This window comes from Cervus elaphus, chromosome 8, assembly GCF_910594005.1.
Source record: "Cervus elaphus chromosome 8, mCerEla1.1, whole genome shotgun sequence".
Taxonomy (NCBI): domain Eukaryota; kingdom Metazoa; phylum Chordata; class Mammalia; order Artiodactyla; family Cervidae; genus Cervus; species Cervus elaphus.
The window spans coordinates 5,223,598-5,240,571 of record NC_057822.1 but is presented as its reverse complement, the minus strand read 5'-3'; the positions used below and the strand labels follow the sequence as shown (position 1 = coordinate 5,240,571).

The following is a 16,974-nucleotide window of genomic DNA, read 5'->3' as shown; positions in this document are numbered from 1 at the left end:
CCAGGCCACCTCCTTTGGAGCATCCCCCTTCTCACCCAGCCTTCCTCTGAGCCAGAGGAGGCCTCCTCTTCTGCACCATCACTTGGGATCTGGATTGGGCCATTTTCCCTGTTAGTTAAGTCCTTCACTCAAGTGCAAGGCCTGGGTTTTGAGCTCTGGGCAGTCCTGCTGGGCACAGCTGTGGGCACACAGGTGCCAGCCTCAACTGGAGGCCTCCAGGGACCACCTTCCTATCTCCACCCACTGGCCCAGCTGCCTGAGGCCCCCATTCTGCCGGGCTGGGCCCCTCATAGTGACTCCATCCCCCACCCGCAACTCCCTTTTGCAGTTTATTTCCGAGCGCTGGTGAATTTCACTCGCTCCATCGACTATAGCCCTCAGCTGGAGGACGCAGGCTCCGAGGAGTTCCGAGAGGTGTCGGAGGCTGTGGTAGACACGGTGAGGTGAAGGGGCTTTGGGGGGGGGCTCCCCAAGTGTGGCAGGGTACAGGACTGAAGGTGGGTGAGGGGATCTGGAGGCTGATGATGCCGTGTCCCTCTCCAGCTGGAGTCAGAGTACCTGAAGATTCCCGGAGACCAGGTTGTCAGTGTGGTGTTCATCAAGTGAGACGGGGCCCCGGTGGGGGGGGGGGGCAGCCGGTGTGGGGCAGGCAAGGATGGGAGGAGCCCCAGTGGCAGGTGGGCAGCAGGAGGGGCCCAAGGGGCGGCCCCACTCCTGGTGGAAATGTGAAGACTGGTGGAGGGGCAGTTTGGACCTTCACTTGCCCCGCATGGGGTGCAGGCTGTCCAGGAGCCAGGGGGAGAGTTGAGATCAGGCCTGAGCATCGGGCAGGGTCCCCCGGGCAGGAGCTGAGACCACAGGTGTCTTCCTCCCCCTTCCGCCCCACCCCACACCCACCCCCAGAGAACTGGACGGCTGGGTCTTCGTGGAGCTGGATGTGGGCTCGGAAGGGAATGCCGACGGGGCTCAGATTCAGGAGGTGCTGCACGGCGTCATCTCCAGCGGCTCCATCGCCTCCTACATCACCTCTCCCCAGGGATTCCAGTTCCGACGCCTGGGCACAGGTGAGCCCATCCTGGAGGCAGGGGCGACCCCCTCCGGCTTCTCAGACTCACGTGCGCGCCCCCGCCCGTTCAGTGTCCCTACCACGGGCTCTCCTAGTTTGGCCTTGCACACTGGTAGCGACGGGGAGCTCACCACCTTGTGAGTCTTCCCCATCAATCGTTGTGCAATCTTATCTCGGGTTGAGCAACATCCGTTTCCTCCAGAGGGTACCCATGAGACCCGGTTTCTGCTTTTCTCTCTATTAACGTCTCTACATTGACAATAGGTAGTAAATTCCTTTTTTCACACAGTGCTTTCGGGTCCAAACTACTTTCTGTTTAATCACCAACAATTACTCACTGAGCCTGACTGTATGCACGCCACTCCCATTTAGACTTCCCAGTAATTCCTGTGATGTAGATATTATTTCTCCTGTTTTAGAGACAAAGGCCCTGAGGCCCAGTGAGGGGAAAATGGTTGCTCCAAAACCACTTACACAGAGCGTGCAGAAGCCAGGACGCAAACCAAACTCTGTGTTTGTGCTGGTCTTGCCAGAACCTGTGAGACGCACGGCTCAGAGACAACAGGAAACTGGCCCCAGGCACACAGCTGTTATTAGACGCACAGCTTTGTACCTTTGAACCTTCCGTGGGGCCCACCTTTCTTTTCATTGCACCCTCTGACTCACGTTCCAACTCCCGGAGTGTTTTCTTCTCTGAGCCCAACAGTCCCAGTTCATTCCTCACGGGCTGGGAGTTCCCAGCCCCATCTGCATCTCAGTCCTCTCCTGGGACATGTCACCCTCCTCCCCGACTAAGTGGAACCCAGAACCGAACAAACTCCACCCCTACCGTGGTGTGACCCCCATCAGAAAAACACATGGTGAAACCATCACCTCCCTTGTTCTGCACATCACACCTCAATTAATGTGCCCAAAGATCAGGTTTGTTCCTTGGCATCCCCAGGCCCAGATCAAGATTTCTGGGGGCCTCGTCCTCTTCCCCCCACTTTTTAATGAGTCCTGCTGGCTAGGGAGGGTAAGATGGGGCTGGCTCAGCCCTGCAAGCCCCCAGCTCCCAGGTGGGACGGCCACTGATCACACCTTCCTTTCCAGCACAGACACCCCCGCCCCCTCCGGCCGCTGTGGCGGCCGCAATGACACCAGGTGAGCGTGTAAAGCCAGACCCAGGCCAAGCTGGGGCCCTAGAGAAGCTAATGGATGGAGGGGAAGGCAGGATGAGGGCGTGGTGGCTGGGCACCACACACTGGCCGCCCCCCGCCCCTTCCTCTTCATCCTCACTAGGCCTGGCTGTGGCCTGCCCATGTGTGCTCTGGTGCTTGCATGGTGTGGCATGCCAGCTGCGTGTGGGGTCCGCACGGGGGATGGGTGAGGCCGCTGCCACAGAGCCCACGTCCCAGGTGTGCTGTGATGCGTCCACCGTGCGTGCTCTGGGCCCTTGCTGAGCCAGAAACCACCGGGCCCAACGCGGAGCCCCAGAACCCCGTCCCGGCTCTGCAGTGCCCGTGTCCCCCCGACATTGCCTGCCTGCCTCTCTGACAGCCCCCCCTGCTCCCCACAGTGCCCCAGGTCCCCAGAGCCTGCACCGAGGCGGAGTTCGCCTGCCACCGCTATAATGAGTGTGTGGCCCTAGAGTTCCGCTGTGATCGGAGGCCTGACTGCAGGGACATGTCTGATGAGCTCGATTGTGGTGAGGGGCTGTCTGGGCACACGGTGGCCTCCACGTCAGCCTGGGGCGCGGGTGCCAGGAGGGTTTGCTCCCGGCAAGGGGGAGGTGGGCAGGGACCTGGGAGGGGTGGTAACAGGATCAGGGGCCTGGGGACGGGGTGGGGGACAAGAGGAGAGAAGCCGCCCCTGCGTGCCAACGCCCAGCGGGCTCTGTCCACAGAGGAGCCGATGCCCACGCTCAGCTCCCAGCCGCCCCCTCTGGTGGCCACCCCACCAGCACCAGTCCAGCCGGAGGCACTCCCCGACCAGCAGCGCCCAGCCACCCGGGTGCCCCAGGCCGCACTGCCCAGCCCAGGCAGGCCCGTGCCCTGCGGGCCCCACGAGGCCGCGTGTCACAGCGGGCACTGCGTCCCCAAAGACTATGTGTGTGATGGGCAAGAGGACTGCGCGGATGGCAGCGATGAGGCGGACTGCGGTGCGGGCCGGGCGGGGCGCGGGGCGGGGGCGGGGTGCTGGGGTGGGGGGAGAGGCCCCGGAGGCCTCCAGCTGAACCCTGGCCCCGTGGTCCCCCAGGCCCCACCCCGCCCTGCGAGCCCAACGAGTTCCCCTGTGGAAACGGGCACTGTGCCCTCAAGCTCTGGCGCTGCGACGGCGACTTTGACTGTGAGGACCACACCGACGAGGCCGACTGCCGTGAGTGTCCGCCCCGCTGACCGCGCTCCCCGAGCCCTGACCCTTCTCAGACGGGTTTGTGCACCGTCCCCTGGCTGAGTGGTGGAGGCCCTGGGGACAGACTTGTAAGGTCTCTCTCTGATGCTGAGCTGACCTTTGTAGCAAGCACTGTGGCTAGACAGCTGGTGGTTACTGTCTCTTCATTTATTTGCCATGTATGCTTGGGTGGGGGTCAGATGAGTGGCTCAGTAGGCTTGATAAACCAGGGTCCCTTGATGATGGACGTGTGAGACAAAGCCTTCCCTTTAAGGCCCTGGAGGTTTTTCATCTAGAGCTGGTTCTGTGTTATTTGTTCCTCCGTCTGCAGCTTTTCATCCATGTAACCATTCAGCCATCCGCCATCTGTCCATCAGTCTGACATCCCTTCTTCCTCCCATCCACCTATCCACCTACCACCCACCTATCTATTCATCCATTGTTGAGCTGCAAAGCCCCTCATCTACCTGTCAATCCAGTGTCCTTCCTCCTGTCCACTTCACCATTAATTCTATCATGAATCCATCTGTCCACCTACCCATCTGTCCAGCATCCTTCCTCCCATCAATCTCTTCTCCATCTGTCCATCTGTCATCCATCCATGCATTATCCATCTTGTCAGCTCCCCATTCAGCTAGCCATTCATGGAGCCAACATCTTTCCTGCCTCCTGTTCATCTGTCCAGCCACCCTTCTCTCCACTGGCCACCCATCCATCTAGTCAGTGTGATAGACACCGTGACAGTTAAGTGGGTGAGCCTGGAGAGTCAGGACCACCTCAGGTAGCATCTTGTGTGTCCGATCCTATGAGGCGAAGCCTGGGGCCTGGTAGTCCCAGATTGAGGCTAATGGGAGCCTTGCTCTATGACCCCGGGCCACAGTTTGAGCGGGCTGACATTCCAAACATCCATGGGTCCAGCCTCTCCTCCTCGCCTCCCCTGCTGTCCCCGCTCCGCAGCAAACCCTGGAGAGAGACGGGCAGCGTGGTGCCGCAGACTGGCAGAGTTTTATGCCACCCCTCTGCGACTCCAAGCTTGCCTGACAACACAGTCCCTTGAGAGAGAGAAGTAATTGAGGGTTTTAGTTGAAAAGCCCTTCTCGGAGGCCTCTGCAGGGCAACAGTCCAAGGAAAGCCACGTCCTTGCTGACCGAGTGCAGAACAGAGGACGTGAAAAGGGAGTGGCTCTGGGGGCTGGCGGGGTCTTGGCAGTAGCAGTAGGTGGGTCCTCCTGGCTCCACTGAGCTCCCCCTCTGTGGCCGGGCGGCCTCTGCTCCTACACCCCTCTGCCGTGCCTGTGTGTCTGTCTCAAGCTCCGTCTCCCTGAAGAAGAATGTCAGTTAGCTTCTACTAGAGATGCCTAGCTGGGGCCCCACCCTGGGGCCGGGTCAGCTCCAGGCCTCTGGATGGCTGACTGGCCAGTCCATGGACGGCTGTCTCGGGTCAGGTGGCACCCCTGGGCCCCTTAGAGAGGTGCAGAGCAGCGAGATCTGGGCTGCAGCAGGCCCTTGCTAAAGGCCTTTCCAGTAGACAGAAGTGCCCAGGTAGCAGCCGGTGTCCCAGGGTACTGGCTCCTGGGGCCGTGGCTTGGATCTTGTGCGTCTCTGGTGGCTGGATGTGGGAGGAGCCGCGTGACTGCCGTGCTGGGGGTGACTGTTTCAGAGGATACAGGCGGATTGTGTTGGACGGATGACTGGGTTCCACGACACTGTGGGCAGTGTTGTGGTGGCAGAGTCTGGGCCTGGTCAGGGGGCCTGTGTTGTCTTGCAGGCAGGATGAGAGTGTGATCCTAGGAACACCCAGGGAAGCTGGGCAGCCTGGGCTGCCGGGCATAAGTAGGCAGGCTTGGTGTGGTGGGGGGGCGGTCCTCCCTGAGGGCAGTGCCCGCTGCCCACACCACCCGGCTCTGTTCCCAGCTGTCAAGCGCCCCGAGGATGTCTGTGGGCCCACCAAGTTCCGCTGCGTGTCCACAAACACCTGCATCCCGGCCAGCTTCCACTGCGACGAAGAGAGCGACTGTCCGGACCGCAGCGACGAGTTTGGCTGCAGTGAGCGGGGAGCTGGGGGGCGAGCTCTGGGCCCTGGGCCCCTCCCCGCAGTCTCCCCCTGGCCCCCTCCTCCTCCCCGCTCAGTGCCTCCCACCCCTCACTCCTGTTCTTCTTCCCCCAGTGCCTCCCCAGGTGGTGACCCCTCCCCAGGAGTTGATCCAGGCTTCCCGGGGCCAGACGGTGACCTTCACCTGCGTGGCCATTGGCGTCCCCACCCCTATCATCAACTGGAGACTCAACTGGGGCCACATCCCCTCGCATCCCAGGTGCGGCCCTGGGTCCCGGCAGGGGGCTGGGGCTGGAGGGGAGGTGCGGCCAGCGGTCCCGGCCCGACCCCTGCCTCTTGTCTCTGGGGGGGGCCCACCAGGGTGACAGTGACCAGTGAGGGCGGCCGCGGCACGCTGACCATCCACGACGTGAAGGAGGCAGACCAGGGCGCCTACACCTGCGAGGCCATGAACGCCCGAGGCATGGTGTTCGGCATTCCCGACGGCGTCCTGGAGCTCATCCCGCAGCGGGGTACGGCGCACCGGGGCAGGCGGGCAGCAGGCGCGGGGCGGGAGCCGGGCTTGTCCGCCGGGGACCGGCTGTAGCCCACTCCCGTGCCGCCCCGCAGGTCCCTGCCCCGACGGGCACTTCTACCTGGAGCACAGTGCCTCCTGCCTGCCCTGCTTCTGCTTCGGCGTCACCAACGTCTGCCAGAGCAGCCGCCGCTTCCGGGACCAGATCCGGCTGCGCTTTGACCAGCCCAACGACTTCAAGGGTGCGCTGGTGGGCGGGAGGCGGGCACCAGGCTCCCGCGGGCTCAGAGGGCAGACAATCGGGAACGCAGCATATGCCCTGGACAGATGGAGCCAGTCCAGGGAGGCACACAGGGCTGCTGAAGAAATGCCAGGCCCTGTAGGAAAAGCGTTTCAGGGGGAAAACAAGCTCTTTTAGGAGAAATGAAATCTGCAGTTGATACCTGTCTGCATTAGGTGACGAAGAGGGCAGGCCGTGGAGTCACATCCGGGTTCAGACTCTGACTCTGACCCTCACTGCCGTGGGCCCTTGGCCAAGTTAACTACCTAGTGCCTCCGTTTGCTCGTCTACAAGACGAGGATAAAATATAACCCCCCGGGTTGTTATAAGGACCTAGTGGGTTAACACGCGTAAGCCACTCAGAATAGCGCTCGGTCCGAGGGAAGTGCCCAGCTCCCTGCTGCCGCCCCCCGCGTCCTCACCCTGAAGGATGGAGAGGCACCAGTGACCTCGAGCGTAAGAGCCCAGGCTTTGGCATCGTCTTAGCCTGGAGCTGACTTCTTGATGCACCACTTACTACTGCTCGTGTGACTTTGAGACTCTCGGCTTCTTTGGGCCTGTTTTCCCAAATGTAAAGTCAGGCAGCTGGACTCAGTTCTCTCGGACTCTGAGAGGCAGGATGGCAGGAGCCTAGACATCAGACAGACCTGGGTTCAGGCACATTTCCATTATCACAGAAAGTTCTCCTGGATTGTTACTGCTGCCCTAGAGATCCGGGAGGATGCTGCAGAGAGAATTTCCGTGTGTGGGTGTGTGTGTGTGTGTGTGTAGGACACAGCTGGACCCAAGGACCCATCATAGTCACAGGAACAATAACAGCTATCTAGTTTTTGAGCACTCCCTTTGTGTTCCACTCTGTTTTAAGCATATTGTATCGGTTTGCTTACTTTAGCTTCCTGATAACCCTGGGATGCAAGCCGCTGTTGCCCCTATTTTACAGATAGAGAAGCTGAGGCCTTTACTCAGACTCACACACCTGGAGGGTGGTGGAACCAGAACTTGGGCATCCATTCTTCAGTGCTGTGTAGCTTTCTGCTACCCCTGGAGGGCTCTTCCAGCCCTGACAGTGCAGATCTATTGGCAAGCAAAGGCTCTGAGAAGTCCTGCAGCAGAGAGTCCCCTTGCCCTTTCCTTGACCCTGGGGTTCCCAAATGGTCCCCCCATCATTTGGCAGCTTTGGCTTTGCTGGGGAGTGCTTTGGGAAATGCTGCTCCAGGAATTTAGGAGGGGAAAAAAAAAACAACTTGGCTTTTATTTGATTTTGGGAGAGAGACTGACGTTCCCTCTAAATCACACTTCTCCCAGAATTTTCCGTCTCTCTGGACTACCACCCGGGTGGCTGTCTCGGGCAGGCACATGCGTGGTGCTCATCCCTCCCCTGTGCCCCCCAGGCGTGAACGTGACGATGCCCACGCAGCCCGGCATGCCACCCGTCTCCTCCACCCAGCTGCAGATCGACACCGCTCTGCAGGAGTTCCAGCTGGTCGACCTGTCCCGACGCTTCCTGGTCCACGACTCCTTCTGGGCTCTGCCCGAGCAGTTTCTGGGCAACAAGGTGAAGGGGCCGCCCTGGGTGGGGAGGGGCCCAGTCCCCCCGCGTCCATACTCGGAGCCTGCCTGGGCTCCGCTCCCTCTAAAGCTGGGAGGGGGGCATCGGGGCAGTCTCTGTCTGGGAGAGGTGTCCTAGTGCCCTCGTTCATTCAGGGCAGAGTCTCTGCCCGCTGTGGTCAGGATGGGAGAAGAGCTGATGCAGCTTTTGGAAAAACCCTCCTGGACCACTCCCCACGTCTAAGCTGGGCTCAGTGGCCCCGCTCTGGTCTCCCTGGGCACCTTTTACACAGTATCATCAGACTCTTCCCCCAAACTGGGCTAAGCACCCCGAAGGCAGAGCCCAAGTGCCATCATTTTTGCTTCCCTGTGCCCACCCCCGTGCCCGGCACACGGCACAGGTGACACAGAGTGAGGGAGGAGGGGGCACCCAGCGGGCATCGCGTGTGCCCACGGCTGCCCGGCCCTGACCCGCCCGTCCCGGCCAGGTGGACTCCTACGGGGGCTCCCTGCGCTACAGGGTGCGCTATGAGCTGGCGCGCGGCTCGCTGGAGCCGGTGCAGCGGCCGGACGTGGTCCTTGTGGGCGCCGGCCACCGCCTGCTCTCCCGGGGCCACACGCCCACCCAGCCGGGGGTTCCGAACCAGCGCCAGGTCCAGTTCTCTGAGGTACGTGGGGCCCGCTCCCTCGGGGCTGGCGGTGACGGGGGTACAGGCTGGGCAGGTTCTGATGCACGACCCGCCCCCCTGCCCCCCGGCCTCTGTTCCCCACCCAGGAGCACTGGGTCCACGAGTCCGGCCGGCCGGTGCAGCGGGCGGAGATGCTGCAGGTGCTACAGAGCCTGGAGGCGGTGCTCATCCAGACGGTGTACGACCACAAGATGGCCAGCGTGGGGCTGAGTGACGTCGCCATGGACACCACCGTCACCTACGCCACCAGCCACGGCCGCGCCCACAGCGTCGAGGAGTGCAGGTGCCTGACCCAGCCGGGCCGGGGACCGCAGAGGCCCTGGCAGAGGTCGGGGAGAAACCGCCAGGCTTCGCGGTCCCTGCAGCCACAGTCTTGGTTCTGTCCCCGCAGATGCCCCATCGGCTATTCCGGCTTGTCCTGTGAGAGCTGTGACACCCACTTCACCCGCGTGCCCGGGGGGCCCTACCTGGGCACCTGCTCTGGCTGCAACTGCAATGGCCACGCCAGCTCTTGTGACCCTGTGTATGGCCACTGCCTGGTGAGTTATGCCGTCTGGCACTTGGACACTGGCTAGGGGCGAGGGCAGGGTGGGAGGTTCCGGCTGAGAGTTCCTTGTGCCCGCATGCTTAGCACAAGCCTCCAGAATGACTGCTGTGGCTGCCACACAAGTTCTCGTGACCTCTGGATGCATTAACAGAGATATTATGTCCAGATAAGGGAGGTGAAAGTCTTACTCTTCACTCTGGTCAGACCGATCAATCCTGGAGAGTATGGTGTAAAACATGGCCCTAAGCAGGCCATTCCTAAGAGGAAGGAGCCTATAAATCTTACATTGTTTCTTAGGAATGATGGAGGGCTCTGGAATTGGGAGCTGAGAGAAGGTTTAAGCAGGGAGGACAATTATCTCCAAGTCCCCAAACAGCTGTCAGGGCTAGGAGGATCCGCCTCCAGAGGGCAGAACTGGCCAATGGGTGTGGATTGGAAGGAGGATGTGGGTTTCAGTCAGTACAGAGCAGGTATTTGGAACTGTCTGTGGGACAGGCTGTGATGTGGGGTGATGAACGCCCTGTCAGGATAGAGCTGATGTTCCCCTGTGTGCAAAGCTGTGGGGTGATTCCTGCACAACCGGGGACACTGATCCAGTCGGCCTCAGAGGCCCACCCTCACGGAGCCCCGTCTGGTCCGGTGTGGTCCCACGTCGTTGTGGGGGGCGGGGGCACAGGACTGCTCTGCCAACCTGAGCACCTCCTTCCCCTTCCCCCAAGAACTGCCAGCACAACACGGAGGGACCTCAGTGCAACAAATGCAAGGCGGGCTTCTTCGGGGACGCCACCAAAGCCACAGCCACGGCCTGCCGGCCCTGCCCGTGCCCGTACATCGACGCCTCCCGCAGGTCAGACCCGGCTCGGGAGGGGCAGGCAGGGCAGGGGGCGCAGACAGGGGAGTGGGCCTGGGGCATCCTCTGGGCAGGGAGAGGGGAGACCTGGTTTTGGAGGTTCCCCTGGTCGATAAATTACCCTTGGCCCCTTGACCTCTCTGGGCCTGCCTCCTTTTCCGTACAACGGACCCCTCTTTCTTTCCAGTGCTGCAGATCTAGAGGAGGTGGGCCTCGGGACTTCCCTGGGGGTCCAGCGGTCAAGATTCTGTGCTTCCTCTGCAGGGGGCCTGAGTTCAAACCCTGACTGGGGAACTGAGATCCCACATGCCTCACAGAGTGGTCAAAATAAATAAAATATCTTTAAAAAAGTAAAAATAGGGCAGATGGGCCTCGTGGCCTGCTGTGTCCCTGTGGACAGTGGTCACTCCCAGAGTGGGTCTGTGAGCCCTGGCCCGGCCCCACATTGCAGCCCTGCCCCACGTCCTGTCCGCCTCGTTCCCACAGGTTCTCAGACACCTGCTTCCTAGACACGGACGGCCAAGCCACGTGTGACGCATGTGCCCCAGGCTACACAGGCCGCCGCTGTGAGAGGTGAGCGAGAGCCCGTAGGGGCCGGGAGAAGCAGGCCACAGTGGGTGGGGGGCCTGGGAGCACCTCTAACCACCTTCTGTCTCTCCCAGCTGTGCCGCCGGCTACGAGGGCAACCCCATCCAGCCCAATGGGAAGTGCAGGCCCACCAGTGAGTATCACACACGCCATCCACGGCACCTTCCCAGGCCACCCACCCCCAGGCCTGAGGCCCTGGTCCAGCACAAACTCCCTCTGGTCCTTGGGGAGCGCCCCACACCCCCCCCCATTCTGTCCAGATTATGTCCATCTTGTTCCCACCTTCCCTGCCAACACCAACTTTGCGTCTCCAGCCCAGCAGATCGTGCGCTGTGATGAGCGAGGCAGCACCGGGTCCTCCGGGGAGGCCTGTCTCTGCAAGGTACGCGTGCCCTCCCCACCCCGCACCCCTGGGGCCCTGGGTTCCGGCCCGCAGCTGGGAGGAGGAGGAGGAGGAAGGAGGCTGCATCCTCTCCCTGGCTCCTTAGCCAGTGGGTGGTGGCCTCCACTGCAGGCCTATAGGTCTGGCCAGCTAGACTCCCCCGACCCCTCATGAGAAGTGGCCCAGTGTCAGGAAGAAGCAACTGGTTTGACAGGCAGGTGACCTGGGTTCCAGGCTCAGGTCCATCCTTTGTGTGACCATCGGACCTTTGCTCTGACCATGCTTTCATTCCACGTAGACATGATGGCGTAGCTATTAGCATCACCAATTCAGAGGTGAGGAGATGGGAGCTCAGAGGAGGGAAATGGTTTGCCTGAGATCGGGAGCCTCAGGTGTCTACAGAACAAAGAAGTGGACAGATTTGGAAATCAAGCACTTTACTCCCACCTTCCATCCTGGAGTGGATCAGCAAGCTGGTCACCCCATGTCAATCATTTCCCATCCGTGAGCCTTGGTTTCCTTGCGTGAAGCATGGAAATAGCCCATCCCTCTCAAGGGACTTCAAGAAATTAAATGGAAAAAAAAAAAATAAAGAAACTAAATGAGGTGCTGGTTGAATAGAAACTAGCACGGTGCATTAAACAGACCGTTAATAATAGCAGGAGTTATTTTAAGCAGGACTTCCCAGGTGGCACAGTTGGTAAAGAATCCACCTGCTAGGCAGGAGACCTGGGTTCGATCCCTGGGTTGGGAAGATGCCCTGGGGAAGGAAATGGCAACCCGCTCCAGCATTCTTGCCTGGGAAATCCCTTGGACACTGGAGCCTGATCAGCTACTTACTGTCCATGGGGGTCACAAAAGAGTCAGACACGACTTTAGTGACTGAACAACAACAATTATTTTCACCACTTGCTATATTTCAAGTCTAAAATTTATTCGTGAGCTCCCTAGCAGCCACAGAGAAAAAAGGAAAATGATTGGTTGTATAAGCTCCATTAATTGCGAATTGTTGTTCACACGGCGGCCAGCCCTCCTAAGCGTGCTCTTTCCAGGGCTCCCCCTGGCCTTGGGTTCCTGTCCGGAATGTGGGTAGTTTAGACCGGAAGCTGCAGGGAGCGCCCATCCCCGCCCCGCCCCCGCCTCCCGTGGGCCAGCCTGCAGCTCCCAGCTCTGTCCCTGCAGAACAACGTGGTCGGGCACCTGTGCAACGAGTGTGTGGCCGGCTCTTTCCACCTGAGCGCCCGCAACCCCGACGGCTGCCTCAAGTGCTTCTGCATGGGCGTCAGCCGCCAGTGCACCAGCTCCTCCTGGCGCCGTGCCCAGGTACCTAGGCGAGGAGGGGGGCTGGCCAGACGGGCGGGACCGCCGAGCCCAGGGATGGGTGGACCCGGGGCCGAGGGGCAGGCCACGGCCCCCATCCCGGCCTCTTCTCCCGCCTCTATCAGGTGCTGGGGGCCTCCGAGGAGCCCACTCGGTTCAGCCTGACCAACCCCGCGGGCACCCACAACACCAGCGAGGGCATCTCGTCGCCCTCGCCCGGGGAACTGGTCTTCTCCTCCTTCCACAGCCTGCCGCCTGGGCCCTACTTCTGGAGCCTCCCTTCACGCTTCCTGGGGGACAAGGTGGGCAGGGGCTGCCTGGGGCCTTTGAGGAGGAGGAGGCGGTCCGAGTTGTGGCAGGACCCCACGGTGGGGGCCCCAGCTGAGTGCCTGTCCCCCTTGGGTCCCAGGTGACCTCCTATGGTGGAGAGCTGCGCTTTACGGTGACCCAGCGGCCCCAGCCTGGCTCCGCGCCCCTGCATGGGCAGCCGCTGGTGGTCCTGCAGGGCAATAACATCGTCTTGGAGCACCACACCTCCCAGGAGCCCAGCTCCGGCCAGCCCAGCACCTTCACTGTGCCCTTCTGGGAGGTGAGCAGCGCCGTCCCAGGAGACCTCCCGGGGGGCTCCCTGAGCCCCTCACTCGGGCGTCAGGACGTCAGGGACTGCAGCCCACACGCTCTTTCTTCGGCAGCAAGCGTGGAAGCGGCCTGACGGGCAGCCGGCCACGCGGGAGCACCTGCTGATGGCCCTGGCGGACGTCGACACTCTCCTGATCCAGGCATCCTACACCCAGCGGCCAGCTGAGAGCAGGTGTCCGGGGCCAGGGCGGGAGGACAGGAAGGGACTGGGCGGTGGCTCCAGGCTTAGCGGTGCAACGTGGGGCAGGCGGACTGCCAGCTCTGCCGCTTTCCGGCTCTGCGGCCTTGCTGTGCCTCATTTTCTCACCTGTGAAATGTAGATGGTAGGGCTTCCCAGGTGGCTCAGTGGTAAAGAACCCGCCTGCCAATGCAGGAGACGCAGGTTCGATCCCTGGATCGGGAAGATCCCCTGGAGAAGGAAATGGCAACCTGCTCCAGTATTCTTGCCTGGGAAACCCCACGGACAGAGGAGCTACTGTTCATGGGGTTGCAAAAGAGTAAGACACGACTTAGCAAGTAAACAACAACAGAACGGAGATTCTAATAGTTCCTCTATCATAGGGCTTGTCTGAGGTGGAGTTCCCAAGGAGCAAAGTCAGAGATGGGGATTTGAGTCATTGGCAAGGAGAACCTGGGAGGGAAGGAGACAGGAGGAGGAAGTGGCCAGGCAAGGGAGCGGTTTCAGGGAGAGACCAGCCTGGGTCTCATCACCACGGAGCCCTGCAGAGTCATCCTGTGTGAGCCACAGGGACCTTTGTACCCTGGGCCTGTCTGTCATTGGTCCCCCTAAGGGAGTAGGTTGGTGGGACCTCTCCCCGTGAGGAAGGCTCATTCCCTGGAGAAAGTTTCAGGTATAAGCCTTTCGTCAGTCCTTGTGGCTGCTGAGGGATGGACACCCAGGTAGAGAGAGTTGGGCGGGGCCCCCGTAGCATCGCCGCAGGGCTGCTGGGAGGATTAATGAGGTGATCAGGTGTAGGGCCCCAGGGATTGTGCATAGGTCCTGCGGGAGTGCTCATTCACACCGGGGTCCTTGCCACCCCCAGGATCTCCGGCATCAGCATGGACGTGGCCGTGCCCGAGGACACCGGCCAGGACCCTGCGCTGGAGGTGGAGCAGTGTGCCTGCCCGCCTGGGTACCGCGGTCCGTCCTGCCAGGTGAGCCTGGGCGCCGCCCACCTGTCCAGCCAGCCCCCTCCAGGGCAGTGCTCCCCGGCTCCTCCTCCCTTAGCTCTCCCACCTCCCCATGCCCACCCTGGCCATCAGGCGGTCCCAACCCAGAGCGGGCCCTGAGGAAAGCCCCTCTTGCTGCGCCCAGGACTGTGACGCAGGCTACACACGCATGCCCAGTGGCCTCTACCTGGGCACCTGCGAACGCTGCAGCTGCCACGGCCACACCGAGGTCTGTGAGCCTGAGACGGGCGCCTGCCAGGTGAGCCCCCCGCCTTTGCCCCCTGCCCCCGGGGTCTGCGGCCTCCAGGCCCAGCCTCGACCCCACGGTCTGCCTGCCCCAGGAATGTCAGCACCACACAGAGGGCCCCCGCTGTGAGCAGTGCCAGCCCGGGTACTACGGGGACGCCCGGCGTGGGACACCACACGACTGCCAGCCGTGCCCCTGCCACGGAGCGCCCGCTGCCGGCCAGTGCGTCCAGCCCCTGCCCGAGCCTGCCCCTTCCCGAAAGGCCCAGTGCTCTGTCCCAGATTCCCTTCCTCCAGGCCCTCCTGAGAGGCAGTGGCCTTACCGCTCCCTCACTGTGTCACTTTGTATGATATACACTTTCCTCTCTAGGCCTCAGCTTCCTCATCTGTGAAATGGGGATAATGAAGTAACCCCCCCCACCCCCGCCCACACACACCCCTTGGCCCCTACTGTGAGCATGAGATGAAGCCACGGAACTCTTAGCGCAGACCCTGGCACATAGCTGGCTCTCAGGACGTGTTAATTCACGTGGCCCCTCCTCCTCACCCTTTCCCCCCTGGTCCTGAAGGAAGAGCCACTGACCTTCTAACTGGAAATTCACCCCCTACCTCCGCAGAGCCACCCACACTTGCTTTCTGGACACAGACGGCCACCCCACCTGTGATGCGTGTTCCCCAGGCCACAGCGGGCGTCACTGTGAGAGGTGAGGGCAGGGTGGGGAGTTTGCAGGAGGGGTTGCCCCTGGAGGTGGGCTGGGCCTGGCCCTCCTGAGCAGCAGGGAGCAGAAGCCCCCCACTCTGCCTCACACAGGCCCCCAGGGGACAATCAGCGTCCCCCACCCCACCCCACCCCCAAGAGCCTGAACGTTTCGCCTGACATTTGAGACCCTCAGAGATCTAGACCTGCAGTTCACTCCCAACTCCCAACACTCCAATCCCCAGTGAGGCCAAAGTCTTCCCAGAAACCCCTCATTCTTGGTGAAAGTCCTGGGTTTGAGGCCTTGGACCCTGCTGATCTCACTGGTTCCATGGCCTGTTGCCTGTCCCTGCCCCTCTTCTCCCCCCTACTTCTCCATCTGTGCAATGGGTGAGTTAGGCTGATTGGTTCTTCCGGCACTCGGAGGTCGCCGAGTCCCGTTCAGGGCCCCCAGCACAGCCCGGTGGTTCTTCCCTCCATTCACCCGGCACCTTCTCTCACCGCAGGTGTGCACCAGGTTACCATGGCAACCCCAGCCAGGGCCAGCCCTGTCGAAGTGAGTAGGCTTGGGGAGGCTTTGGGGATCTGGCCACCCTGGGGATGGAGCTAGGACAGAGCCTTTGTTCTCCTCCAACATAGGGAAAGTGACTTTACCTCTCTGAACCTCGGCTTCTTTACCTGTAAAATGGGGGAGGTAAAAGGCCCACCCAACCCCAGAGGGCGTCTGTGAATGTGTCCAATGCCTGCACGTGACGGGTGTTCAGAAGCAAACACTTGTTCGCTCGGGTGGAGCGTCAGATGCCCAGAGGGTGGTGGGAATGGGGATGCTTGGTGGTGGGTTTGGGGTTCCAGCTGTGGCTTCCCTCCGCCTCAGGAGGCGACGGCCAGTTGCCGGAGCAGATCGGTTGCGGCTGCGACCCCCAGGGCAGCGTCAGCACCCAGTGTGACGCTGCTGGACAATGCCAGTGCAAGGTTAGTCCCAGCCCCGGCCCGCACGGGGCCCGAAGCGCGGCCGAGACGGGCTCCCGGCCTTCCCTGCCGCCCTGCCTTCGGGCCTGTCCCTGCCCCCCTGTCCTCGCGGGGCCCGTCCCCTCCCCACTGCTCGCGGCCTCGAGGTAAGTCAGGCAGCATCCGATGGGAGCTGGGACCTAGGCCTGGGTGCAGCAGGGGCCCCCCCAGAACCCCCAGAAATGGCTGGGAAGACTGGCCTCGAAGGCTGCCAGCCGTGCAAGAGACCCATCCAGGCTCCGCGCCCCCGCCTTTCGGTCCGTCCTGCAGGCCCAGGTGGAAGGCCTCACCTGCAGCCAGTGCCGGCCCCACCACTTCCATCTGAGCGCCAGCAACCCGGACGGCTGCCTGCCCTGCTTCTGCATGGGTGTCACCCAGCAGTGCGCCAGCTCCTCCTACACTCGCCACCTGGTAAGAGTCCCGGACGCTCCCTTAGCCCGGGGGGCCGCCTGCCTGCCTCTCCCGGCTCATCCCTGGGGCCGGGCCGGTGAGGCACCCGGCCCAGCGGCATCCCCACTCCCTGTTCCCGTGCCTTCATCACTGCCCACGTAAACACAGGTCCCAGCCACCCCCGCCAGTCCCCTTCAGGCCCTCTCCCCACCGCCCCATTATTGCTCAGGTCAGCCCCGATCCCAGCCTTCCCTCCTCCCCCCAGCCATGGTCTCCATTCCCCCACGACTTCTGTCCCAGGCCCGATTTTACCAGACCCCCTTCACTTTCCCCACTCCAGGGACCTCCTGTGTCCCTCCCCCACCCAGGGGCCTGCCCAGGGCCCAGACTGACCCCCACCCTCCTTTTTCCTGCTGTCAGATCACCACCCGCTTTGCCCCTGGGGACTTCCAAGGCTTTGCCCTGGTGAACCCACAGCGGAACAGCCGCCTGACCGCAGGCTTCACTGTGGAACCCGTGACCGAGGGCACCCAGCTCTCTTTCGGCAACTTCGCCCACCTTGGCCATGAGTCCTTCTACTGGCAGCTCCCGGAGACGTTCCAGGGAGACAAGGTG

At 61.8% G+C, this 16,974-nt stretch overlaps 1 protein-coding gene across 7 annotated transcripts in view; it reads left to right on the top strand.

Moving 5' to 3' along the window:
* HSPG2 (heparan sulfate proteoglycan 2) overlaps positions 1-16,974 on the top strand; it is a 108,173-nt gene that overhangs the window by 43,495 nt on the left and 47,704 nt on the right. For 5 of the 7 annotated variants that reach the window (XM_043909135.1, XM_043909137.1, XM_043909134.1 and 2 more), the window contains exons 4-34: positions 329-438; positions 544-602; positions 904-1,064; positions 2,159-2,209; positions 2,625-2,753; positions 2,952-3,206; positions 3,305-3,424; positions 5,353-5,484; positions 5,606-5,750; positions 5,852-6,003; positions 6,101-6,247; positions 7,677-7,840; positions 8,322-8,501; positions 8,609-8,805; positions 8,914-9,061; positions 9,789-9,916; positions 10,406-10,492; positions 10,582-10,640; positions 10,822-10,889; positions 12,072-12,212; positions 12,335-12,511; positions 12,619-12,798; positions 12,902-13,020; positions 13,892-14,003; positions 14,164-14,277; positions 14,360-14,487; positions 14,882-14,968; positions 15,468-15,517; positions 15,836-15,933; positions 16,240-16,380; positions 16,780-16,971. In XM_043909135.1, the coding sequence (XP_043765070.1) occupies positions 329-438; positions 544-602; positions 904-1,064; positions 2,159-2,209; positions 2,625-2,753; positions 2,952-3,206; positions 3,305-3,424; positions 5,353-5,484; positions 5,606-5,750; positions 5,852-6,003; positions 6,101-6,247; positions 7,677-7,840; positions 8,322-8,501; positions 8,609-8,805; positions 8,914-9,061; positions 9,789-9,916; positions 10,406-10,492; positions 10,582-10,640; positions 10,822-10,889; positions 12,072-12,212; positions 12,335-12,511; positions 12,619-12,798; positions 12,902-13,020; positions 13,892-14,003; positions 14,164-14,277; positions 14,360-14,487; positions 14,882-14,968; positions 15,468-15,517; positions 15,836-15,933; positions 16,240-16,380; positions 16,780-16,971 (4,031 nt within the window). The remainder of the gene's footprint in view (positions 1-328; positions 439-543; positions 603-903; positions 1,065-2,158; positions 2,210-2,624; positions 2,754-2,951; positions 3,207-3,304; positions 3,425-5,352; positions 5,485-5,605; positions 5,751-5,851; positions 6,004-6,100; positions 6,248-7,676; positions 7,841-8,321; positions 8,502-8,608; positions 8,806-8,913; positions 9,062-9,788; positions 9,917-10,405; positions 10,493-10,581; positions 10,641-10,821; positions 10,890-12,071; positions 12,213-12,334; positions 12,512-12,618; positions 12,799-12,901; positions 13,021-13,891; positions 14,004-14,163; positions 14,278-14,359; positions 14,488-14,881; positions 14,969-15,467; positions 15,518-15,835; positions 15,934-16,239; positions 16,381-16,779; positions 16,972-16,974) is intronic. The other 2 variants (XM_043909139.1, XM_043909136.1) reach the window with 1 other exon arrangement.